Below are 27,996 nucleotides of genomic sequence, written 5' to 3' on the forward strand. Positions count from 1 at the left end.
CGTTGTGAGCTTGTGCAAAATTACAGCTCCTCTGTGTCCTGCCAATCCTTCTCACAGGTGAAACACCCCCCTGCTCCAGTCTCCACAGGGCATCCAAAAAGGTGGGAAATGCTTTCAAGCAGACCCTCTCATCTGGTGAAGATCCCAGCTCTGCCCAGCTCTACTGCAGAAGAATTTCCTTTGTCAAGTTTCCTTGGACCAAGCTGGGATTTTTCACTGAGGGGAAAACCTGCCCTCCCAGTACTCGGCCAGGACACCAAGACAATCCTTTCTATGCAGTCAGATAAACTTGGCAAACAAGATAAACTTTAGATGGAGCTAAACCCAGATGATTCTCTAGCAGCAGTTTTACTTAATCTTGAAGTAATTTTAGTTGGCAGCTGACTTATGTAGCCTGATACTAAAATTCTTCTCAACTCTATTTTTAGCTGTTTCTGTAGCATGCAAAGCAGCGTAATAGCATCTCACTTAATTTTTCTGGAGTAATAGATGAAAAAATAGCACAGTATCACATCTCAAAATCATAGTCAAAATCTTTTTTTCTTTTATTCTATTTAATGCTTAATATCTGTAAAATACAATAAATAATCGTTCAGTCTAGGACAATTAGATGTTATGCTTAATAAAATGTTTAGAGAGGATGTAAAAATAAATTAATATCTTACTATTTCACTTCAATGACAAAGCTGGTCTCAGTTTTAGACAACTGAGAAATTTTCAGCCATGAAAGATAAATGAACATGTCTGCCCTTTCATAAACACACAGCTATCATTGAAACCAACAAAAGATACATACACACACCCCCACACACCCACACCCACACACATACGTGTACGTGCCTGCTTAGAGGGCAGAATTTGGCCTAGATCTTACAAAATGGTAGTGTGCAACTGACATTCATGTGTGTTTAATTTTTTAACAAATAAAACTGCAGAATATTCATGTATCTTACATTTTCCAAATCCTGTTACTGCAACTTATATGAAACATTAGCATATAAAAAGTCATCACTGTACAACCACCGTTTTTTTCCCAAAAGTCAGTGTCAGAACAATAAAAAACAGCTAATTCATTAAAACCAGATTTATTGTTAATGTGCTGATGTTTGCATTAGCTGTCTTCTGTTTTAAGCACAAGGAATCTATTAAAACATAAAAGGCAAAAGTAGCTCAGAAAATGACAAATTCTCCAACGACGTACTTGTAGCTTTACTAACACTTATCTGACACTATGGTTAATTGAAAACCAACGTAAACACAATGAGGTACAGATACCAATGGACATTCCTCACAACTGTGCAAACTGTGGGCCTCATCCTGCAAATACCACTGGCTCCAGAGCTTCATCCCAGGGCTGATCCCACCGAGTCTGACTGCAACTCCCTGCAGCAGCCCCTGTCGCTGCCATTTGCAGGAATGGGTCCTGTGGCCCCCATGTCATGCACCAAATACATGTAAAGTGCCTCAGATTTCAAACTGATGCGAATTTACATTTCATTTCTTTAGACTCAAGAAAGTGACATCGTTCCTGTAAAGTCTTACTCCCTTAAAATTGTTAGAGGGTCTTCTATTTCAAGGGAAATCTAATAGAATATTTGAACTGCTTTTAAGTTAGGCAAAGAGTGTTTGAGCTGCTTTTTGTAAAAAAGCAACAATATTCCTTTGCTGTAAGATATTTTATATATCTCCAGCCACTCTTCCCTTTATTTTACAGAAAGTAAGAGGCAGAGCTATTACAATTTTGTTGATGTAATTGCCTGTGGAGTTCTGAAACAGCCCAATGGATTTTTTTGTGATGATGCTGAATCTTAAATTAATTCCTTTTCACTAGCCTTTTCCCCCAGATTCTTTTATACTGCTTCTTCAGTCTTTTCAGAACTAGCTCCAGCTGAATTATCTGCCTCATACTTTTTATCAAGAGCATCTTCAAAGGATTTCCCACTGCAGTCATAGGTTTTACTTGTAGGTCCCATATGTGTTCGGATGCGAGCTCCTGGTTGGTATAACTGCATTGCTGGACGATCCTAGAAGGAAGGAGATATGGTTAACACTCTGAGAAACCCATGTGGGACACATACGTGGGATTTTTAAGTTTTGAATCTTTATGAAGAAAGTAGATTTTGTGTTAAATTACTTTACATTTCATAAGAACCAGGAAAAAAAATTGAGTGTAATGAAAATTGACTGGGTATTCAATATCTAGTATTCACTACATGCTGTTTGTAACACCATTCTTGGGAGCCAAACATTTTGAATAAATGAAGAATGCTGTAAAAATTAAAGATCCTATGATACATTTGACATAAACAAGGAGAAATACTGCAGACAATTATCAAACATGGTATTACAAGTAAAACAAAAAAAATGTTGCTACCTTCACTAACATCAGCTGAGAAGAACAATAGCCTGTGCACTTGCAACTCTGCAGATGAATGACAAATATTACACATAAGCATAAAAATCCAAGACAGACCAGAGAACAGTTTAGCAGGTAGCAGCTAGAAAGTTATCCTCAACTGACTATCAATTGTTACCCAATCACTACCAGAATTTAAACATACAATGCACATTTGAATTATACACATCACAATAAAATTGCACAGTTATTGCTCCACTTCATCTTACCTTCCATACTGAGTATGAGAGCAGGGGAATGTATGCACTGATAATAAACAAAGTAAGTACAATTTGAGCATGTGCAGGCTCTACAAGTGACTCGATCATACACATGCTGCTCTGATCATGAGAAAATGGAAGGAGCCAGTTTACATGGAAAAGACACCTCAAATCTGCAAATGATGATGCTCTGTAACTCTTCAGAGCACTCTTTATTCTTGAAATTTCAATAGTAAAATGCACTGATCAGAAACTCTGCTTACAAAGTCTTTTCCTAGTAAGAGTATTTTACTCTCACATTAATGTTTTGAAGCAACTGAAAGCTCACCAATACCTGAGCTTTTTGATCAAAGTCTTGTGTTAAGTTTAGCAAACACCTAGCAGCCTACTTAAAGACAATGGCAGAGCACCAAAACTGTCCTACAACAAACGATACCAATTTTCAATTGCCTTCATAATTTGAATTAATTCTGGACTTTTTTTCCTTTATTCTTTTTTCTTATTCCCAATACACATTTCCCCTTTTCTTTTTCCTTCACCTTTTTTGATCCACTTGTCTTTTTTTTAACCACTTGTTTTCTCCTTCTCTTTAGACCAGATGTCAAGATTCACTACTGAGCCTTATAACTAGATCATTCTAGTTAGTGCTTTGCGGTGTGGTATGAAATGCGTAACACACCTTTCTATATCCCAAGCAACTGCATAAAAGTAGATCCTCTGACAAGCTGTGCCCATTAGAAAGTTTATGATAAAGGGTCCAAATGGCTTTTCCTACCACAGACTCTGTAGCCTGCTGTTTGCATAAAAGCTATCACATCACTTACACTGGAGATTTCCCACTTTCTAATCAACTCTTACAAACTTCAGAAAGAGGCTCCATCTCCGACTAAAAATTTGTGTTAGCATTGTCAATTCTATGCCTGAGTTGTAAAACTGAGCCATTCATCTCACCTATGTGATAAATACTCTAAGGAAAAAAGTCACCACACTGCAAAATACCTTACTGATGGTGCTTATTTTTTTAGAGAACAAATTTAGCATTAGTCCTAAGTGTGGACTAATTCAGAGACGCAACAAGCAAGCTACCAGAAGTGTGATACAAAGAAATAAAAAGCAGGCAGTTTCTTAACACTTGTCAAAAGGCCCCCAAGACCCACCATCCAGTTCAAAGGTTGGACATTAATATGACAGATTTCAAGAAGTGCATGGCAAGCATGAGGAAAACTGTTTCCCCCATCTTTCTGTTTTTGAACTAACCTTTTTTCTGACTGTTCTACAGCTTGAGCCATTGATGAGGAAAGTGGTTAATGTGCAAATGCAGATAAATCTTACCCATCCTGCCCAGCTGACCTCTGCATGAAAAGAAAGCGGGGCACACCAGGCTTTCTGTGTTTGCGCAAGATGATTTCCTCAACATGCACAGTGAGTCCACCTGCCTTGTTCCCTGCACGCTCCATGCAGACCCACTCTGCATGTGACCAGTTTACTCGTGTCAGCCTTAGCCCACAGTACAGATCAGTCACTTGCTTTGAAAGAAGAGTTTCACATGCAGAATAAATTTCTATGCTAATTGTGTTTTGGTCATCTTTTGTTGAAAATCTAGGATCATGAGAGAGAGAGAATGGGGCTGACAAGGAGAGCCACATCCTGAAAAGAATCTGGCACATCCGTGAAATCAGCCATCCTGAGAAAAATGATACCCATATCTCTGGGATACAATAAGGGACAGCTCTACTACACACCCTGATACACAGGCCCTGCTCACACCTGCATCTGCTCTTTCCCTGACAACAGCCAGGAGGCTAAATTTATCCTGATGAAATGACAGCCCTTTCATACTGGCAGGTAGGCAATACTGAAAAATCCATACATTCACGCTCTCTGAATTAGCTATTTATTTAAATTCTTATTGTTGCTCTACTAAGCAATGCCTGCCAAATCCATAATATAATTACTATATGAGAGTAATGGAAGTACATTTTAAAAAGACTAATATGCCACAGTTTTTAAATTTCATGACAGATCAGAAGTGTAACAATTTTTAATACACCTATAAAATGCAAGGCTTCCAAGAATAGTGTTCTTAAAATGGTAGGATTGAAATAAAGACAGAAAGTCTTCTATATATCATGAAGATGAATGAGCAAGACCTGTAACCTTATTTAAACTGCTGTTGTCCTTTGACAACAACCCAGAAAGAAGTCTGGGTTTTACTGAAAGTGAGATAAAGAATTTTTTTGAAAAAGAATCTTTATGCTGAGTTTGCAGAAGTTAAAACCTTGTGATCTCGAACCATATTTAACTAATGAAATATTATCCTAAATGAATAAAAGAACCTTATTTCTTATGCGCTCCTTTTTGGATGCCATGTCATCACACTTGTCCTCTTTACCCAGTTTGTCTACTGCCTCCACAGTGAAGCTGTAGTTGTAGTTCCCTTTCTTTCCTCTGTCTTGGTTGTATCCTTTCCCCCATTTCAGCTCTTCTTCATTCCTTCTCATAAACTTGTCAAACTCATAGTGAGTTCTATGCTTTCTGCCATCATCCAATCGATACCTTTGTCTTTCAGGTTCTTTTTCTCGAAATCTTCTCTCCAAATCTCTTTGCTCTTTGTCACTATCATTTTGTGACCTATGAGTATGTACAAAAAGAAAGAAAATCCCAGCAATTAACAGTGAAAAGGAGCTACAGAAGGATACAAGGCAAAGCCTTCCTTTGACTTCAGCAGTGTGTAGATAAGTTATATGGCAAGGTTGTTTTCTTCTCATTACAAAGGGGTTATATGCTGAATGTCTCACCCATGTATGTCCAGCCCTTGACCATGCATTCAGTTCAGAATAGCAGACAAAGCCTTGCCAAGCTTTTGTGCAACTGTTGTGGAAGGCCCATTCTTCACCTTCTACCCCTCTTTGAAATCCTATCAATAGTTCCCCAATACCCTTCACATAAACACATGCTGCACTATTAGCTCTTGTCGCCTGGTGTTGAGGAGAGTCATGCATGTAAGTATTCCCTTGAACAGGAACATTCAGGATCTGAAGGAATTGTGCAGATATCATGTATCAATTTGTAAATTTTATGTCTCTGTATAACAAAAATTATTTACTGACATCATAACTTGCAAAAGACATTTGTGAAAATAAATACTTATGTTCCAGGCTTTTGTTTATTGTGTCTCCAAGTAATCTAGCCTGCCTTTGCGTATTTTATTTAGGCAAAGACCATTACCTTACCACAACATGATACTTAATTTCTGCTATGCTGTAAATGGTTTATATTATAAAGACTATTGGTCCCATTTTGCTGCCTGTCTGATAAAATTCTCAGCTCTCTTATTCACTTCATTGTTCCAGTTCAGCAAGTGGGTGTTTCTCTCATATGGTCAAACTGCAAATAATGAAGAAAGATTACAAAATAGGTTGAACTTCAAAAGGAACAAACATAGGCACTTTCTTTTTATGATATATGTATAAATACTTAAAATTGAAACAGCAAGTTACTTTTGATAGTCTGCTCACATTTTGGGAAACTGCAGATAGAATCAGAGAGGATGAAGATTTTTTAATGGTGTAGTGATCAAATAGTGATAACTCTCATTTAGAACTATTTAATACAAATAAAGGTGTATCTATATAGGTAACTTTTTTTTTTAATATAACAGTGATATTTTAATATAACTGTGAAATTGGTTGGCGTCTGGGGATTAGGGAGGCTGCCAAAAGAGGTTCCCCATCTCAGGAAGAGCTGGAAGTCAGAGCAGAACCTGAATGAGAGGTAAATTATTTAGCATTTTGCAAGATTGAGCTTGTGTCAGCATAACACATTGACCAAGTAGAAGCAACGTCCCAGCTGTCACAGACACCTGAACCAATCACAATTACACAGACTCTGTACCTGTAGCATGGATACATTTATATAAAATACTATGTTAGCTACCAAGGGATATGTGGCTGTAAGTTGCTTTGTTTCATGTTTAATATGCTATTTCAGACACTAACTCCAAGTCCTAGCAAGACTCAGGGTATGAGCTTCCAAAAAGCCAAAAAGACCCCCTCAATTTGTTGCTGTAGCATTGCCTGGAACTTATCTCTTCCCTTGCCCGTTACGGTGGGGGAGGAAGGAATGGCCGTGCCTGAAGGCAGGCAGGTGACAGGGATACAAACTCCTATTCAAAGAGTGGTTAAAGTAGCTTCCTAAAATTCAGGCACAGTGAACAGGCAGGTAAGAATGAAAGTGGCAGGGTAAACAATTACTGAGTATAGGTAAAAGAAAAAACTACACAGTCAGAGAAAGCAGAAATGAATGGAAGTAAAGGCAGTGAAGCACATTTGTTTGGTGTAGTTTCAAATTTGTATTTGATCATGTACACTTATGAACCTACTGAGATTTTGATTTGTGGTAGGAAGCTATTACTACCAACCTTTGACATGGTTTCAAACAGGCAATTCAGTCTCCTGCAGGTAGAGTCAGCAGTTACAGTTTATTACTGATTCTGAGTCAGTGATAAGGTAGTTTCAACTTTAAATCTCAGTGAGCTCATAGCTTGCTACGTACCCACTAATAATCAAGATGAAATCAGCACTTGGAAACACAAGATAATGCTTACTGTACCTGTGCAGCCAAACAGATTCTGTTTTTCACAAGCAAAATCTACATTAATGCCTTATTAAACTTACAGGATCAATAGCAAACAATGTTACATGGCACCATCAGAGGTTTAATGCATAAAAATCCAGGGAAGTGGTGGGGTCACCACCCTTGGAGGTATTTAAAAGACATGCAGACATGGCACTTAAGGACATGGTTTATAGTGGCAGTTTGGCAGTGCTGGGTTAACAGTTGGACTCGATGATCTTAAAGGTCCATTCCAACCTAAAAGATTCTATGAGTAGCAAACAACTAATTTGCCCCTGCAAATGTTTTTGTTGAGCCTGTTCTTTCCTTTCTTGAAGAGCATCAACAAAGAAGTTGTTGAATATTTTCAATTTCTACTAGAGAACAGGACATGGAAATTTTCAGGAACATTCAGAACATGCATCTTTTTTTAATCTATTTATCTTACATATCTTATGGGTAAATCCTGCCTGTGACGGGACACATGTGCCAAAGGACAAGAAAGAGAACCAACTGCTGAAAACACTTGTAAGATGAGTTACTTCCAGGCTACAGCAGTAATAGAACTGAGCTATGCCTCTTGTTCCTACCACAGCAAATGTAACACAAAAGGCACTAGGAAATAGAGACAGCCTTCTGCATGTATCTATCATAAGGCTTTCATTCACACCGTCCCTATTTTGCCATTGCTCCATTTATCAAACACATTTATATGTTTATTGCAGCCAACCCAAATGTGAAGGAAAAGCATGGCATCATAGCCAATTCAGTCTTTGACATCAGTAATGGAAGGAGAGCCTTACCTGAGCTCTTGATGGGGAACGGGTGAAATAACAACAGAATGACTTGAATGACTTGACTTTTCATGCAGAAATCCTCGCAATCTGGGATTTCATAGCATTTCAGTAATAACAAATTGCATCCACTAATACTGCCACCAGGTCAGTAAATTCTTACAAAACACCTTTTACCAAAATAACAGAAAGAGATCTGTTCACACACAGAATGAAATTGGTTCTTTGGTGACAGAACATCTTATTAATGCACCACTTACATTTAAGACTTGGGATGAAAGCATTTAGGATCTAAATAAAAGTCTAAAAGATAAATATTACTTACTTTTCCTTAAGTTCTTTTAGTGAACTCTCCAAAGATTTGGATTTTATACTCCCAGATCCAGGTGATTTATCCCATTTGTTTTCCTCAATGTCAGCTTCTTCACCTTTTTCTTTGTGCTTTTCACTGGCCAGTTCATCTCCTTTTTCAGGCTTCTTGAGAAGCTAAGAGATATTTGTTTATATTATGATGCAAAAATACTCTCCTCTGTTGTACAGACATTTTAACAAGTATTAAATATATCAGTAACCTGTTAAGATTGGAGATACCTTATTTACACACGAGGAATGTATTTTACAAAGTATGAAATTTAAAGTTATTTTAGAAGGGTGGTTTACTTTTGCTAAGGAGTGAAGTAACAGTCATTAACAGTCATTAACATTCAACTGCATACTTTAAAATATGCTGACAATACTGGAGAAAGCACTTACCTATTCTTCTCAAAGCACTTACCTACTCTTCCCTCCTGAGTTATAAATATAAAGGCATTATTATGGTCTATGGTTTCTTAGAAATCATGTAACAGAGCTCAGTGTCATTGCCCATAAAATAAGAAGCAGAACCTCTACAATACTACAAAGAGAGCAGGATTAATACTTCACTCCTTGAAATATTATATATAAAATCTGTGTCACATGAATTACTTGGGATAGACAGGCATGTAGAAGTAGGTGCTTAGTACACCCTAACACAAATACAGACTGAAGAAAAACTTATGATATTAGCAGAAAGGAAGTAATTACATTTTCATCTTGAAGATTAGGATTTTCAAGAAGTCTGTTCCTTTCATAGCAACCCCCACAGGGTTTTAGCAGTGTATAGTATTACAGGAATAATCTTTACAGAAGGACTGTCTCAAATTATTACCCTAACCTATCAATTCTAGGCAGAACATCTCAGTCTTTTCGTTCTACCATTTCATTTCTGAAATCAGCACAGGTTATTCTTCTCCAAAATCGAAAACTTCTATAATGTTTCTTTCAGGTAATATTTTCTTTTTCTTTCAGGGATAGAAATAGCTTTCAGGCTCATATTACCACAGATATTTCATAAATACTGGGGCTTTTTGGACAAGCAATTTTGGGTAATATATTTTAAGGATTAAGCCCCGTTTCTTCTGAACTTCTGGAGTATTTTTTTTATGCCCAGATATGGAAAACACGTAATTCAGCTTCAGAATTTACTATTTTTATACTTTTAGGTGAAGAAAACGTTTTCCAAGAAGAAACGAGGAAAGATGTCCACAGTTCTGTGGCTCCTCACCATCACTAGACCTGAGTCAAGTCTGTGTGTTCTTGCTTCATGTTACAGATTCTTATACCAAATTTCCTCTTCAAAACAGCCTACAAAGCATTTCCAATAACACAAAATTTAGTTCAGATGAATAGTTTTAGCTATGTCATCTTATACAAATAAGATGGTTTTATATGGTCTGACTACATAGCACCCTCCTAAGTGATGCCATTGAAATCCATTCAGATTGTTGAAAGACACTGCAACCTGAAATTAGCAAGACTTTGCTATAACTTGGCTAAAACATACAATTAAAATACATCAGTTCTGAGCATAAACATGTGTCTCTGCACACATGGCCAAATGAAGATTTGCATGACAGAAAGCGTTAAAGCCATGTTTCATAGAAACACAGAAACTTCTGAGTTAGAAGAGACCCATAGGGATCATCAAGCCCAGCTCTTAAGTGAATGGCCCATATAGGGATCAAACCCACAATAATCTTCCAACAGGCTGGCACAGATGTTGGCATAGAATGCAGCAGAGTTGTCTAAAGGTATCCGAGTTACCTGCTGTAATTGCACCAGCACATCATGGTAGGTAAGGCCATCAGTCACACTTTCAAACAACACTTGGTCAAAGCCCTACATTACTTTCCCTTCCTGTCAAAATTGGTTTGGTGTCTCCACACCGTGCTGTTGTACACTAAATAAGTACTGAGATACCAAAGAACTTCTGGGTAACTTCAAAAGAAGAATAATTTTTTTTCATTGATCTCAGTTACCTTGATCCTTATTTCTTTTTCAGAAATTTTCTTTTGCTTCTCCACTTCTTTTCTTTTACGTCTTTCTTCTTCTCTGCGCTTCCTTTTCTCTTCCTCCCGCAAACGTTTCTTCTCCAATTCTCTCCGCCTCCGTTCTTCTCTTTTCTCTTCTCGTATTCTCTGAAGAGTTCAATAATGATTAATTGTAAATAGTCCAACGGAAAACTACATGAAACATAAATGTGGAACTTCAGGCAAAAGTCTGAACGTACCTGCTTTTCTAATTTTCTATTTTTAATATATTCCAAAAGGGGTGTTGTTCTTCTAGCTAAAACACAAAAAATTTGTGATATAGTGTTCAACTCCTAGAATGTACTCATTTCTTTACTTTAGTATTAACCCCCTTTTTCTAGCTTTATCTGAAAGGGAGCTGAATCATTGATAAACCTATTTGTTTCATGTATTTTTGAAGGCATTCCCATCATTCTACTTTAGAAACACTTCGTTGCTTTTTTGCTGTTAGCATTAGAAGCAACAGAAATATGTTGCATGATTATTTGATGTTTATAATTAAAGATCATATCCTTTCAGTTCAAGAGAATGGCTTTTCTCTCTTGCTCACTGAATGGTTATTTCACCAAAAAAGAAAGAAATGTGTTCAGAATCTACTCCTACTTTTTACTTTTGTACATCAAAACCTAGCTATATTGTTGCTCATATACAGCCCACATTACTGTAATCTCACATAGCACTTTTTAATCCCAGTTTTCAAACTACATCATGAAGGAAGCATTTTCAGTCTCATATAACATTCCCATTTACTTGACATTTAGTATTCACCTTTCCATGGGAAAACAGAAGGAATAAGAGATAAGCAGTTTGTCCCAGGTTACATAGCAAAGTATCAGCAGATTCAGTAAAACTCTGCCTTCCCAAATTGCTAATAAAAGGTCTCATCTACTGGATCACACAGCCATTCTTTTTTTACAGAGCTGTCTCCACACTCTGAAATCAAGTTACCTGAACAATCCCCAAATTCTACAAAAACTTGGAGAACATCACCAAATTCTTTGTCATGTTCTTTGTCAAATTCTTTATTCATGACTGTCTGTACTGAATTCAGACTTGAATTCAGCTTGTATGTACAGCTGTGAGTAGTTACAACAAATTTTGTCAGTTTCAGATGCCCCAGAGTAGAAAATGTTTACTACTTGAAATTGCTTTACACTATGCATAGGATTTTCTCTCGAACCACAGATCAACATTCCCTATTGAAATGCATGACAAAATTTGAAAGAAAAAAAGGGAAGAAATTAAAAAAGTTTTCAAGAAATTTGAAATGACATAGCCAAAATCTAGACACAATTCATATCCCAAAATCATCTAAATCTTTTTGCATTGAAAGTCGGATTATGCTGGGGGCAACCCATTCATTGGTAGAAATCAACAACCAATAAAGATTGTTGATTTGCTATTTTCCTCCCTCTATCCCTAGATTTTCCATGCTTCCCCATCCTCCCCACCTGCCCATAATTTTGGACAAGTTTTAGGTCCCCAGAGCCCTCCCTTCCAGTCCCCCAGATCTGAGTTTTGCTTCTCTCTCCTCCTCCCTAAGTTACCCTGTCTGAGCAGTGGCTGCCTCTGGGCACCTTTACAGGCTGAAAGACATCACAAATCGTAACTGGATGGTCTGGGGAAAGGATAAGCTGTACTGAGAGTCCAGAATGTGACCCTGGTCATGACTAAGGCTGTAGTGCAAGAAGTTTAATGAGAAATTTTAACTTGAAGTTCAAGGGAGAGAGGCAGTGTGATGAGTACTATCAAAAGAGGTGGGAAAAATACAATGTTTATCAAACTTGAATCTTACCCACCTTATTTATAGGCCTTACTGCAAATGCAAATCTAAGAGCATTTTCTTAATATGTTTAAGAGACTTTAAAAGAAAATAAATTACTAAATGATGAGCTGTGTCAGCAAAACTTTACATTTTATCTTGCTCTCTACAAAGAAAACAGAAAAAAGAGCTTATCTTCATCTTGCTATAGAGAAAATCTCTTTTATATTTCTCTGTCACATGGAAACTGATCAGCCAGCGCATCTGGCACGATGCACAAAACATGTTGGTTTGCAGTAACTTTTCATGGAGAAATGATGAGCATGTAAGGCTCAATTCTGCCAGCAAAGTCTCGGGCACATCCTTCACTGGCATCAGCAGGAGTAACACCTTTGAAACTGGACACACAGCTAAACCCTCACATAATTTTGCTATAAACACGCTACCTGATGAAGAAATCTTTGTGTTGATAGCAATGGCCACAGCTTTGAATGGCAGGAAAAATAAAGCAACTGTTTGATTTCCTCTGATTTAACAGAAACAAAACACTAAAAGTCTTAATGTAAAGCTGTCTTCAGTCAGTATTGTTACTCAGAAATCTGCAACTCTCAAGATTAATCATCTTCACTGATAGAATATTTTTAAATTAATAAATCTTCTTGAAACTCTAAACTTTTTGTAAATTGCAAACTTACTAAAATTTTTTACTGCCTTTACTCTGCTGTCAAATACCATGGAAGATCTGGGGTAAATAAAAATTATTGGGTGACTTCCTCATCTAAAACAGAAACAAAAGTTTTCTTGATAACAGAGCTATCTAAATGTCCATATCCATTTCCTCTAAATTGTTACAGTTCCAAATTTCTCCAGTCAACTCCCAAACAGCAGTAACAAGAGACAGGAAAGGGGAAATGGCCTCAAAATGTAACTGAGCAGGTTTATATTGGAAACTAGGAAAAATTCCTTCACAAAAAACTGTCAAGCACTGGAGCAGGCTGCCCAGGGAAATAGTGGAGTCACTGTCCTTGGAGGTATTTAAAAGATGTGCCGTTGTGGCATTTGGGGGCATCGTTTAGTGGAGGACTTGGCACTGTTGGGTTAATGGTTGTACTTGATGCTCTTAAACAGCAAGTTTCCAACCTAAATGATTCTATGAATCTAATCAAAAGAAGTGGCCACTTTTTCACTGTAAATAAGTAACAGCAAAGGTCAATTTTTTTTCCTACTCAATTGTCACACCTAGGGAAAGACTAGATGTTCTGCATGTTATCACTTGAAGATACATCAAAATTGCATGTCATCCTGAAAACTGCATACCAGCACTGAAGATTTCAGTGCTGACCTTACTTAAAATTCCCCCCAGGACTGTGGAAATCATGCTGCATGCATACAGAAAACAAGGTGTTGCCTTACTTTCAGAGCTTTTCCAGAATCTTGACCGTGAGAACAGAGAGAGATCATTTCATGTTTCTCAAAAAAAGCAGCTAATATCAGGGATCAATTGTTAAGTATTCAGCTATTTTGTATTTTAAAAATAAATCTTCCACCTACTAATACATCTGTAAGTATTCAGAATTATTAAGGACCTATTTCTGAAGCCAGTGTGTGTGCATGCAAAAGTTCAAGTGAAGCCAAGTGATTCCATGCATAGAGACTTAAGAGGTTTAGTGCTACTACTTGGCTGGATAGTATTTAACTGTGGTAATATAAATCTGAACAGGTCAGATGTTAGACTGAACTGGTCAGCTCTTGCAGATAATATCATAAAGATAAAAAATTAAGATATTGAATATTCTCAATAGTAAGAAAAATCAAGAAAACAGACCAATAAGTTCCCTTGTTTTGGCCTCAATCTCTCCCAAAAGAATCTCAGGATTGGCACAGATCTTCTCTTCATCAGCACAATAACTCTCTAAAAATTTCCTATATTCTGGATCTGTGAAGAAAAATTTTTGAATTATGTTAACACTTTGCAATGCATAACAGAAATTTTCACTGTGATGTCAAAAAAAGATGTTTACCATCTTCAATGCTTCCGGCTTTGGCATCTTTCTTCTTCAGCTTCTTTTTTGAAATCTTCTGGAATGGAGCAAATTCAACCACTGCAGGATATTCCAGACCTTAAAAGAAATCAATCCTTAATTTTTTGAGGGGGAGAAACATTCCCTACCATCAAGTAAGGTTTTCAAAACTCTTGAAGACATGTTGAGCAGTCCTATGTGAAAACAAAAGTAATTGTTTCTACAATTCACTCCTGAACTTCTAATGAAAAGTTACATGTAGAGATATTTTAAATTAAAAAAAAAATCATATTTTATTTGGATATGCTGACAAGACTGTGAAAATGAGGATGACTACTATTGCACAATAAAATTCTTGCATTTATAGTTCCCTTTTAATTATTCACAGACATTGATTAGAAAGAGCTATCACAAAATCTCAGTCTGACAAGTGATTAAGTACTACCAGGAAATCAATGTGAAACTGTCAAGTTGCCTTTCTAAAGGTTTGTTGGCTAAAAGCTTAAAAAATAAATTAATGCTGGGTAACATGCAATAAAAAACAAAGCATCTCCTTTCAGAACCACAACTATAAAACTCAGCATGTAGAATTGTGCAAAACTTCTCTGTTTATGATGGACTATGCAACTCCTGTGTTTACTGGCAGGGATTCTTTGCTTTGAATTGTGCCTTAAACACTGGCTTCTTCTTCAGACTGGAATCAGAACTGTGTGTGGGTTTTGAATTTCACTTGGTTTCCACTTGCAGCATGCTCAAGATTACACTTTGCTCAAGTCCACTGAAAACTTGTCTTCAATCTGTTAGACCATTTGTTAACTTTATTGAACCTGCTAATCCTTGTTTCATTTTTATCCTCATAATGCAATGCTGCCACATGCCTCACCAGAGGGCACTTCTGATCAAATCTTGTGCTCTTTATTTGCACAAGCAATAGTGCCAAGCTGGCCAACTGTGTCCAAGCTCAGTTTTGTACAGTATTCTGGCTTCAGTACAGCATAATATTGAAGAATGTGGCAAATTTAGGCAAAGTAAAGTCTTAGCAGAATCATAAAAATAACTTCTTTCTAGTTTTTAATCTTAAAACACCCAGAATCTGAAATCTGGGAAACACAGATGTGATAGGAATGTGTTGTTCTTCATCTCTACAAAAACCATCAAAATCTGAGGGATATTAGAAGCAAATAAAACATCTCAGGAAGGAAATGCTGAAGAGGAATTCATTTGACAGACAGCTTCTTTAGAGATCAGTTTCTAGTAAGAGTGGGCAGGACTACTTTTCACAGGACCTCTGTAACACTGAGTGTACAGAACAGAAAATGTCTATAAAGAGACCCACAAATCTATGTCTACTTTATATAAGCTATGCAATTTTTTACAGAAGGTATGCCTGAAATGAGGCAAGGAACTGCTAAAGTTCTGCTAAACCACTTACTGATGGCAGTTTCATACTCCTGCAGGAGACCTAGATTTAACCACACCGATATAGACTTTTTCTTTACTGTTGGGCAAACTTTTGCAGACTGGATATTTTAAAACTGGCTATCAATTTTGCCATTCTTGTTCTTGGAACTCAACTCAAGATGTCCGCAAAGTCCCTAAAAATTTAATCTCTACCTGTCTTAAAAGTGGGCAACCAAAACGTTGATGTTTCCTCTTGCTTTTTCCAAACAGGAGTAAGTGGCAAACTTCATCTCAGAAACACACTGAAGATGTAAAAATTCATGCTCACAATGTGTTCAGTTACTGTTGTAATGAATTGGGAAGCTTGCATAAGGTAATCTTCTTTGTATGACCTTGATAGTGCATTGCCTAAAGTACAAGAATGCACATAAAGCATGCACACTGCACAGACAAGCAAGACTGCATGGACAAATATTTTTTGACCTTTATTATCTTTTAAGTGCTAAATGTTAATATATATTTATGTAATTAACTGCATAGTGAGGAAATAATGGCGTAACTAGCAAAAAGGAAGCAAGTTGATGCTCTGAAATGGTATATGTATATATATACATTTAGTATCTTACAAATAGTCCAACCTTTATTATCAATGAAGACATAGCCATCAAAGCGATCTCTAAAAAGAAGGATGTCTTCAGGATTTCTAAAGTTAATGTATGCTCTTGAGTAGAGATGAGGATAAAGGCTGCAACAAGAAACAATTTTATTTTCTGTTACTTATTATTCTTTTCAGGGCTAGGGAAAACATAAAACCAGAAGGATCACATCATAACTCTCATCTTCTTTGAGAAACTGCTACCTTAAGCAGTCTTTACATTTACGTATCTAATTATATATATGACAAAAAGTTACAGAACGTCAGAGTTCTGTATGCAACTGTGAAATTTGTTCTGAACTGACACAAATATTTCCAGTTTATTTTGTCCCCCTGAATTGCAGAGCATACATTTCCAATTGTGCAGGATCAAAACTTTAATATTTCACAGTTTAAGACATATGAATAACAGCAGTGCTTTTGCAGAACTTCTTTGGCATGCGAGGAAAAGTTTTCTGTCACTGAAACAGAAAAAGATTGCATTGAAGGGGCAGTTTCCAGGCTGTCACTGTATTTAAAGAGATTGCCACCTTTTAGAAAGAATAAATAACCTAATAGTTGGCAATATAGTCCACTGAATTATACACAAATAAACTCCATCTGACATCCATGTGTCATCAATGTACATGCAATGTCTAGTTGTGACCTACAGTTGCTGTGAAAATCCAAAGCATTTCTAGCAAAAGAAACAGGTACATAAAATAGTTCAGATTCTTCAAGAACTTATTGGCATAGATCCCACTCCATGGGTAAATGTTTAACGTGCCTGATAAAAACCTCAGGGCTGGCACACCACACCACACGATGAAACAGGTAATTTAACAAATTAGAACCCATCAGCTAAGTTACTGTGAGTCATGGCGTGTACGTGCTTTAAACTCCTGCAACTCTGATATAAAATAGTTTGTTTTAAACTGACTTAATGATGACTATATATTGCATCAGGTTTTTGAACAAATCTTAACACAAGCCCGTATCTTTAAAACACCTATGTTCATAATTCCATTGTCAGCTATGGCCTGCCTTCAGACCAACTCACCACTGGCACCAGGAGACAATAAACACGCACAGTCCCAATTGTATTTCAATCCCATAGCTCTTTCAAAATCAGATTTCACAATGAGTGAGAAAGAGCAAAAATATGGATTGGACCACAGGATCCATGCATATGGCAGCTCAAACACTGTTCCCAAGTAATTTTTTCTTTTTAAAGTACGCATCCATATGGATTCCACTCAGTGTTAGCAGGAGACCATAAAGAGCAGTGCTGTCAATAACCAATAGTTTTGAATACCCACCAAATTTATGTTTGATCCTGTAGTCAGAAGAAATGTTAAAAAACCAAAATAACCAAGAGGGCTTTTTTCATTTAGATGCTTTGCAAATACCAGTTATGGAGTGTTCCTACAGCTTGAAGAGGATAAACTCTCTATTTCCAAGGAAGAGAGGAAGAGCCATTCTATCCATACATACCCAGGATATTTTGACATTCTAGGATACGAACAGCATTGCATGAACTGTAAGTGGGTAACTGCAAAAATGCCTGCTAGAGCATGGCCAGGGCTGAAATATGCTACAGCGCGGCTGTGGAGTTACCACCAAGATGCAAAGCATATGTAAAAAGCCAGATTTCTTCTCATCCATTTCAAAGAAGATAAAATTTAACACTTTCCATAATCACACAGAGTTAAAAGATGTATTTTAAAATCTGTAAGTAAAAGAGGGAATTTTATTGTGGCAGTCTATAGCTGTGCTGGAAGCAATGTCTCTGTGCTGCCTAATGGCTGCAACAGTAAAAGAGACTCAGATAACTGGGGCTCCCAGAAGAAGGAAACTTCCTTCTCCGTCATATCAACAGCACTACTCTTACGTTCCATGAGCTTTGCGGTTTAAATTAAATAAGGCTTGACATTAGACTGATACGATTGTACACTTGAAGTGCTGAATATTCATCAGACAAAAACCAGGAATTTTGATGGAGCATTATTTCTCATCCCATTATTTTTCATCCCATTATTATTATCTGAGATTGAGGAACTGAGTTGTAGCTCCTAGTCTAAATAACAACTTCAGTGTTCTTTTCATCTTCATAAAGACTGTTACTTGGACACAGGTCCACTCCTGCATTACTGTGGCACATCTCTGCCTCAGTGCACAGCAAACAGCTTCATCATATAGTTGATTTTTTTTTTCCCGTAGGAACTTAGAACCTTATGGTTGGACACATTGTGAAACAGAACTGAAAATACAAAGACATGTTCCTTCCTTGTTTCCTTTAACTGGTGTATCAACGCCATCTCTTTCACCCGCTTTGGCAACATAAATCTTTTCCTGGTATACAACATAATGTTTTTCTAGCTTTTTCAGCTTAATCAGAGTGAACATCTTTCAAAACTGAGGAACATTTGATATGGTTATTAAGCACTTATTAGTAAGAAAAAACTGAGTCTGAAATGTATAAACAGGACTCTGGAAAACAGATTTAGAATTTACCTTGCAAGTAAAGGATCTAGTGTTGTTGCTGTACGTTATTAACATCTTCAAGAACTTCACACACATCAGCAGAAACATACAATATAAAAGCATGGTTGAGCACAGCAGGATATTGATGTGCACCACAGCACAATAACACAGAACTGTCTGTCCTTAACTGTTGCTAAGTATCAGGGTAGAAGGTTAAAGAAACAGAGCTGTGACAACGCTTAGCAGTTACAAGTTCCTTCTCTGGTGGAGCCACTTCTACAAATAGAGTTGGTTCTCATATGCATGTGAGTTAGCTATCAGAGTGCTTAGTGTACAAAACCCATCCCGCTGAGTGTTTCAAACCCTTGTCTTAGGCTTCTTACTCAGCCAAGTGTGCAGCGTGCCTAAAAAAGTGAGTAAAATTAACATTCTAAGTGGGAAGCTAACAAATTTGAAATACTTAGCACTGGCCTGCTTATATATTACTTTTACTCTACATTTCAGACCACTGATTTCCCGCAGCTGCTCCCCACCCCAGATTATGCCTTTACCTATCCATTCAGAACTCAACAGCACTGTCATGCAGCAAAGAATGCACAGGGCTTCACAGGGCTACAAGCCCTCTAAGGCTAACGACCTCTCCTAGGAAGAAACACTCTTGCTTTACTTTTTGTACTTTCTATTCAGCAGTTATTGGCTAAAATACTCTTTACTCTTCAGGATTTTATCTTTCAGCTGTGACCTACAGAAGGGCCAGCAAACTCTGTGTGTCTCCTTTTTTCAAGTATTTGCCACCATAGATTTCATTCAGGATCTGAAATTCAGTTTTATCATCAGAGAGCTGGTTCCATTTTGCCATATGTTTGCTGTCTATAATGCTGCTTTCCATACTTGTAATCTTTTGGACAGATGCACTGCACATGTTGGCACTTGGAGCAATCTCTATGGAAATAACCCAGATGAGTCTGAGTGTACACATTTATTCATTCCAACACACTGTTTTCTTTTTTTTCTGCTCTGCATTCAAGGGTATTCAATCTTTAGGGTACATTTATTTCTATAACATTTAGTCTATCATCTCTTTAAGTCCTTATTTTTCTAGCAACTTTAATAACAAACACATTTTAAATGTTTACTTCTTCTACAAAGTATCTTTTAACACAATTGTGTAAAAAGACTGATATACAGGAATGCAATTTGAAGTAGTTATTTACAGTCTAAACAGCAATGTGTAGACTATAAAAACAGCAATCCCATCTTAGTAAAATACTTATCAACTTATGAATCATGGTGGGTATTTATAAAATGTATACTTATATGTATAGGGAGCTCTACAACTAAATTTTGGAGAGTCAAATAACTCCTCCACCCATTCCTACAATTGATGAGATAACTCATCACTGACATTGTCATGTCAAGCTAAAATCCCCTGGCCTTCATCCTTGTAATCTTCTGATGTCACTCACATAATGGGTGGAACTGGCACAATTTTAAATAAACTTAGTCTTTCCTTTTTACAGCTAGAAATGAGCAGTTTGCCTGGCAGAGAAAGCAGAAACACTAGGGTTGTGTCAATTGTAGCCTGTCAATTCTTTCACCCAGAACACAGTAGTGGTGGTTCCCCCGAAGCACTGAAGGCACTGCCCCTTCAGCGCTGCAGTTCCTGGGTGCACACCTACATCCTACAGTGTTAATGCTGTTCACCTACAATAATCCTGAGCACCATGCTGTGAAGAAGTTATGAGGGGAAAAGGAGGAGTGCTCTTTGGAAGAGCTTTATCACTCCCTGTGATACATGCCATGGCACTGACTATTTGAACAGTTTTCATGCAAGCAAAGCTTGTGTTCAGATTTCTTTCCTTTTATAACCTCACAACACTATCCTGGTACTCAGCACTCAGTGCCAGTCCAGAGAGATGACCCAAACCCTGCAGGGCTAGAGCTCAATCACTCGACTAGTTATTAGTCAAATCTTTAGAACAGGCTCAGAAGCCTTTACAAGCAGACAAAAAGGAAAGAGAATCTGGAAAAAAGAGTTCATATTTGAAGTCCGAGTACAAGACAGTTTGTCAGGAAGGCAGGGTCTTTATTACCATCTATAAGCAGTGTTTTGTTTGTATTTTGGTGTCAATATGCAAGAGAAAATAAATGTAATGCAGTGAATCAGATAAATCTGAAAAATCAACGAAACACAAGACACTTTCTGAAATGATTTTACTGAAGCGGATGTAACTGAAAAACTGAAAATTACATTAATCACATGAAATTTTAAAAAGTTTTATAGCCTGCCTATAATAGGACATTGGAAACTTAAAGATAACATTTACGGTATAAAGATATTATAAAGATTACAAAAAAAGAGAAACAGAAATTGATATGCATATCTTTGGTTGTTTTGTCCTCTAGGATGAGATTACCCTGGAAATAAAAATGTAGAAACAGCTACAGTTCAACCTCTCTAGTGCCCTTACCAACAGCAACTAACAGAGAACACCAAGAGAGTGTTTATTAAGGGGGAAATGTACAAATACTTCACCCAGTACACAGCTGCAAGTACTTGCAGCCTATGGACTTTGTAATACCAAATTTATACCATGTGTTTAATAGTTTTTCATAGATAAATATTTGTCTAAATAAGTGATGCCTTTTCCTGGTCTTAAAATCAAGAGTCATACATGGTTAGAAGAGGAAAAGGGATTTTACCTTGGTATTTATTTTAAGGATCCTTAGGTGCACACGTCCAGGTCACATGCATCGAAATGCACCCCGCAAAAATGCCCACCCTAAAAGATCTAGTATAACATTACAGGTTTTACTAATTAGCATATCTATCAAAGATTCCCCAATGACAGGCTCAAGTGAGCCCCCCTCCCCAAGGAGCCTTCCCTTGGATGGTTCTATCTTAGTTTACAGAATGTGTTCTGGAGAGGACCTTGGGGTCTGGGGCACACTGATCCCTAACTATGAAGCTTCTAAAATGTTTATAGTCTCTCAGCTTGACAAAAAAGTCCAAGAATGTAGGCAAAAAGCACTAGGAATACAGAAGCTGCAAAAAAGGTATAACAAGGGTATAAAAGAAAAGGCAAAAAATCTTCATGGCATCATAAGTATTTGTCTAACTGCTCCTGACCCATTTCCAACGTCTCATTCACGGCATGAATTTCTGACAAGTTCTAGTTTAACAGAGCACCGTGCAGAAAAAAAGTCTCTACATAAAATTGAATGAGCTTATAGAAACTTCTGTGATGTAGTTACACAGGACATGGTTAAACTGAGATGTTACAGCTCTTAAGGAAACTTGTCTGCTTCTGCATCAAAGCATCTATACGCCCCTTTCCAACAAAAAGATCCTCTTCACTGAGTAGCTTCTTCAAATCCTTCTCATTGGGTGACATGAAATTTCATCTTCACATGTTTTTATTATCACTGAATTCTCTGCATTGCTTGCCACTATGCACATGGTACAGGATCTAGAAAAAAGCTATTCAGTGAAAGACAGAGAGAACACGCCCACCTTGTCCTGTAGCTTTTCCTGTTAGCTGGAATGACTGGAAGACACATGCACAGAGTTTGCTGAAATCTTGTGAACTATCCATAACACGACAGATTATGGCAATACAATGCTTTATACTCAAAAAGTGTTCTCTGCAGGGTAAGAGAAGACGGAGATTAACCTTGATTAAACTTATACTTTCTGAAAGTTTATTGTATATTCCTGAGTGGGTGCCCACGTAAAGAGATTACTCATAAAAAGATATACACGGGTATGTGTCAGCATTTGAACAAAGGGGACAAAAGAGGCAAGGTGATCCTGAGCCAGTCAAAAGACAAATAATCAGCCAAGCCAACACTGCAGAATGGCAGTGAAATGCCCATTTAAGCTGCGTAGTTTGCTGAAAGAAGTTACAGCCATACAAACCTGGTGAACATAAACCCACTCTGAAAAAAATACATCTTTTGTCTGAAAACATATTTTTTAAAAAGCAAGATGAAGAAAAAAAGGAGTACAAAACATTTCATGCTGAAAAATTCAAAACTTAAATGAAAATTATTTTATTTTCAGTGAGTTTATATTTGTGATAGCAGAAGAGAGTAACACAACAAATAACAGCATGAGAAAAACCAGTATCTTTCATTGGTAACCTGCCATAGATGCAATTGAACGAGTGAACAGCAAGATTTTTGGGTAAACCAAATTTCATCACGTAAGAGAGAAAATGAAACTTTATATGCACAAACGTTGTCAGTGCGTTCTCGCTTTCTAAAGAGGTCGACTCCCTAAATTTTTGAGCAAACTTCTCTGGAAAATTAAAACTGGAATTTTTTAAACTGTTAATTGGCATTTGTGCATCTAAACACACTGAGAGCTGACACTCTTCTTCAGAGAATGTTTGGTTTGCCTTTGGTATTTTTCCCTTATCAAATGAACAGCTGGGACAGAAGCCTTAAAGAGGTCCATTTGGAAATAGAGATGACAAAGTTCAGAAGATCAATGTAAGGTACTACAAAGACTTCCAATCAAACTAAGTACTCCTCTTCCCTCACTTCACATCCTTTGTGGTTTTAACGGAAAAGCTGAAGCACCTACTATTTTGTTGTTGCACTTATGTGCAACTACCTAGGTCAGAAACTGTCATAATTTCTCTAAATAAACATTTATTTCCTTTTGATTGTGAAACTGACTCTGAGAGAATTCTTAACTTCAAAACTTGGTCAGCAATAAAGATCTGGGATCCCTCTGTAGTCAGTGGAAAGAATCCCAAGCCACTGGAAAGGTGATTCAGCACACACTAAGATATGACAAGATGGATCTTCAGTTTTTCAGAACACATGAAGATTGAATATACATGGTGTTTTGTTTCTCTTCTGGAAATTGATTTATTTCACCACTGGGATACTGAGTAAATTATATAACTATACCAGAAATTCTGATTTATTTTAAATCAACCAGTATTTCTTCTTTTTTATTTTTGCATGAGAGAAAGATGAATAAAACTAGATTATTTGAAAAATTGTATGAAACACATAAAAAAACATGCAGGTAAAAGAAGAAATTAAACTCAAATGGAACTCATGAAAACATTCTGTGATTGTTTGCCCCAGACTGAATCTTGCCCACAGCCAATAAAACAGGCTGTTAAAGTTTACCAACGAAGGTTAAAAGAAACATCAGGGTTTCAAACTAAATTACGTCTTATTGATATAAAAAAAAAAAATTTCCAAAATCTCCGGTGTAAAGGAAAAGGGCAGGAATGCCATCGTCTCTGCATACGCAGCCAGCTTTTCAGAAATATTTCAAGTAACCGTAGTATACTGAACTGTTAAGGGACAATAACTCAAAACATTCCCCCATTTGTGGAAACCCCACGGTGCTTAGTTGAGATGGAGGAAGTGAACTTTTAGTTGTGTAATGGCTAAACCTCTGATCTGATAAGGCACAGGGTGAATGATGGGCTGTGAGTGAGACAGGAGATGGATCCTGTGGAGACAGATTGTGCACCCTGTCATGTTAAGTTGTGCTTGCCTGCACAAACCACTGGGTTGTGGGGCTCCCCCTCCTCCCCACGGGAAGTACCGGGATATTCGCGTGTGACCTGAGCAAGTTCATCTCTGCTGCTGGGACATAATGGGGCATAACTGACTCAGCTGTGCTGGTGTGATGGGCAGCTGTGTCGTCTTAGAAGGTGTCCCCTGATCCACATTCTGACATCAAGCTCCCCACCTCAGAGGAGGTACCTAGTTTATATTCACCTGAACCTGAATGAATATAGACCCAAAGGATGGTGTGTTCTGCCAACTTCTCCCCACCACTTATTCAGGAGTTCCCCCCGACTCCTCCCACCGGAACTGGATCCCAGACTGCACAGAAACCAAGTCTTGTTACAGGGCCTATGGTTGGTGAGATCCTCACACTCATGTACTTTTTCTTTCTTTTGTGCTTCACACTCTTGTCCTTTCTTCCTCTTTCTGTCTTTCCCCTTGTGTGTGTCCTTTGGTGATGTTGTTGCACTTTCATATTGCAATGCTTTCATGTTGTATTATTACCACAGATAATAACCACCAAAAAGGCTCCATACCTGTTTTCCTTTGCAACCAAATTGTTCTGTAATAAACCTTACATTGTTTATTTACAAATGCTGATCAGTCAGTGTCGTTTCACACTAATTTGCCCCAAGGGATCTAGTAACAAGAATCTGGGTTACTGCCACCTTCTGAGGTGGGCCGTAAAAGTAACCCAACAAAAATAATAAAAAAGGGGAAAAACATGTGATTTGGAATGTCCCAAATACCTTGATTAGGTTTTAAGCACCTGAAAACCTACAGAAACAGCTCATCCTCACCTGGGATCAGCAGTGCAAAACTCAAAATAATCATGGGCAGGTAGAGGATGCAGCTGTTCCTCCAGTTGCTCCTTGGTTAGACAAGGAGGAAGCCTTCGAATAACCACCTGCATGTATAAAAAGAAATGGAGATTTATATTTGATCTAAATACTGTAGAAACAGATGGCACAAATTCCCTAACTCAGTTTCTGCAAGCATTTTAAAACTGAAGGATAACTAACATATTCTGATCAAGAGCCTGTTTAACCATTAACAACCTAAAAAAACAGATACTGGTTACATTAAATTTTTTTAAGTATCTCTTAAAAAAATTATTTAAGCTAGCTTTAAAGTCTTGTTACTGCAGTGTTTCAGTGTAATAGGTCTCTGTGTCCAGTTGCTCCTAGCAGGGGTTTCAGGGCAGCCTCTGAGAGGCTGGGGCTGCCCAGTGCTGAGTGCAGCCAGCTCCAGTGGATCCACCCCAGGGCAGAGCTGAGCCCCTCAAGCCAATATGGTGGTGACTCTGGGAAAGGAATTTAAGAGTGGACAAGAAAGGCTGCACAGCAGTGGGTGAGACAGAGGAGTAAGGGCAGGAAAAGGCATAAGGCAGCCCTGCAGACAACAATGAAAGGAGGAGTGGAGGAGATACTTCAAGTGCCAAAGCAGAGAGTCCCTTGAAGGAGATCATGGTGAGGCATGCCATTCCCCCACATGCCATGAAGGACCATGGTGGAGCAGACATCCACCTGCAGTCCATGGGGGACCCCATGCCACATCAAGTGGAGATGCCCTGAAAGGCCCTGCAGCCCTCGCAGAGGAGCCCACACTAGATGAGGTTTATCCAAACGCCTGCAGCCCATGAAGGAGACTCATGCTGCAGCAGGTCATGAACAACTGCAGCATGTGGGAGGGACATTCCTCCTGCAGTCCTTCATGAAGGACTGTATCCTGTTGTGTCCCATGTCAGGTCCCCCATGCCAGAAGAGGGAAGGAGTGTGAGGAAGAAGAAGCAGCAGACAGGAGCTGTTCTGTCCTGTCTGCAACCCCCATTCCTCATCCTTCTGCAGTGCTTGCGGGCAGAGGAGGTTGAGCCTGGGAAGGAAGAGGGGAGGTGGGAAGGTGTTTTAGTTGCAATCTTTTTTTCTCACCAGTCTTCCCTAATTTTTTTAAAATTAGCAATTAAGTAAATTATTTCTCTCTGTGTTAGAACCATACTGTATCCTGAGTTAGAAGGGACCCACAAACACCACTGAAGCCCAGCTCCTGGCCCTGCCCCAAGAATCACAGCATGTACCTGAGAGCATTGTCCAAATACTTCTTGAACTCTGTCAGGCTTAGCACTCATCCCCATTTTCCTGGGAGCCTGTTCCAGTGCCCAGCCACCCTCTGGGTGAAGATCCTTTTTCTAATATGCAACCTAAACCTCCTCAGACGCAGCTTCACGCCATTCCTTCAGGTCCCGTCACTGGCCACCAGAAAGAAGAGATCAGTGCCTGCCTCTCCATCTCCCTTTGTGAGGAAGCTGTAGGAAGCTGCTATGAGGTCCTCCTTCAGCTGTGTGTGACACTTTGTTTTTTCCATCATACCTTCTTCCTGAGTCTTGCTGAGGCAGGAGTGCAAGAGCAGCCGGCTGGGGGTCTGGCAGCAACCCAGAGTCAACCCACCACACTCAGCTAAACTGCCCACTAATAAAGGCCAGGAAACTGTAGAAATCCTGGCTGAATGATGCCAACACACAAAGCAGTAAAATGGCCATCAAGCTTCAGGCAATCTGTTTTAATTTCTGAATACTTTAATATCTGAATTTAACTTTACTGAGCTCTGAGTTATAGTGATTTTCAGTGCTTCAGTTTTCCAATTAAAAAAAAATAAGGGAATAAATCAAATCTCACAGTACTCAAAGACTCAGAATTGTCAGGGTTAGAAGGGACCTCTGGTCCAACCCCCCTGCCAAGGCAGGGTCACCTAGAGCAGGTGCCACAGGAACATGTCCAGGTGGGTTCTGAATGTCTCCAGCCAGAGAGACTCCACGACATCCCTGGATAACCTGTTATAGTCTGCAAGTATTATTTGAAAAGTGCTCTTGCCCTTGACAGAAGCTGCTTTGCCATAGCAATAACCAGTCTTAATTTCACAACTAAAGGTGAAATGATTTCCAGCGCTGACGCTGGGGGTCTCCCAATACTCCAGGGAAGGAACACCCTCATTCTGCAGATGAAGAAATGCCCGTTATAAACACACGAATCTCCTGAGATCAGGCTCGGTCTGTCTCCTCACTGCAGCCTCCCTCCCGTCCTCTCCCATCTCCCACCGGAGCCGCCGCCGCCCCCGCCCCGATCCCCGCGCCGCGCTCGCGCCCCCTCACTTTGCTCAGTGCCGTTTTCTTCTCCTCCCGCTGTTTCCCCGGCGCCGGGTGAAGCGGCGGCGGCAGCGGGGACGGCGGGGAAGGCGGCGGCGGCGGGTTCGGCGGAGCGTCCGTGTCGCGGCGCGGCGACTCCTGCTGCAGCGGGGGGTCCATGGACCGCTTGTCGCGGCCGCCGCCCCAGCCCGGCCCCAGCCCCGCCGCCCGCTCCGAGCGCATGGAGCCGCCGCGCCCGCAGCCGGGCGGAAACCTCGCGAGAGCGGCCGCGGCGCTGGCAGGATCTCGCGAGGCTCCCCCGCCAGCCCCGTCCCTGTCCCCTGGAACTCCGCAGGGCTTCCATTGTGCCGGTGCGAGAGGACACAGAAACGTACCCATTTCCCTCCTCTCGGCCTCGCCCTAAGCTCACGGGTGCCTTGTCAGCCCGGGCCCAGAGCGGCTCGTAGGGCGGGAAGGGCACAGACAGCGAGGGGGTGTGTTATCCACAGTCTTGGGATGCAGGGTGTGAGGGGTAGCCAAATTCTGGGGAGAAAGCAGTGGGAAAAAGGAAAAAAGGCCATTAATCGTTAGTTGTATGAGGCCAGGAGTCTTGTGCCTGCA

At 39.0% G+C, this 27,996-nt stretch overlaps 1 protein-coding gene across 1 annotated transcript; it reads right to left on the reverse strand.

The window, feature by feature from the left end:
* Positions 1 to 858: 858 nt before the first annotated feature.
* UPF3A (UPF3A regulator of nonsense mediated mRNA decay) lies at positions 859 to 27,650 on the reverse strand. Its single transcript, XM_082278749.1, has 10 exons — positions 27,403 to 27,650; positions 25,058 to 25,164; positions 16,237 to 16,343; positions 14,198 to 14,296; positions 14,002 to 14,112; positions 10,615 to 10,670; positions 10,364 to 10,522; positions 8,350 to 8,510; positions 4,953 to 5,247; positions 859 to 2,024 (listed from the first exon to the last, which is right to left on the reverse strand). Exons 1-10 carry the CDS (start codon positions 27,616 to 27,618, stop codon positions 1,851 to 1,853), a joined length of 1,485 nt encoding a protein of 494 aa, XP_082134875.1. The 5' UTR covers positions 27,619 to 27,650; the 3' UTR covers positions 859 to 1,850.
* Between the last annotated feature and the right edge of the window lie 346 nt (positions 27,651 to 27,996).

Source organism: Coloeus monedula (genome assembly GCF_965178545.1).
Source record: "Coloeus monedula genome assembly, chromosome: 3".
Classification (NCBI taxonomy): Eukaryota; Metazoa; Chordata; class Aves; order Passeriformes; family Corvidae; genus Coloeus; species Coloeus monedula.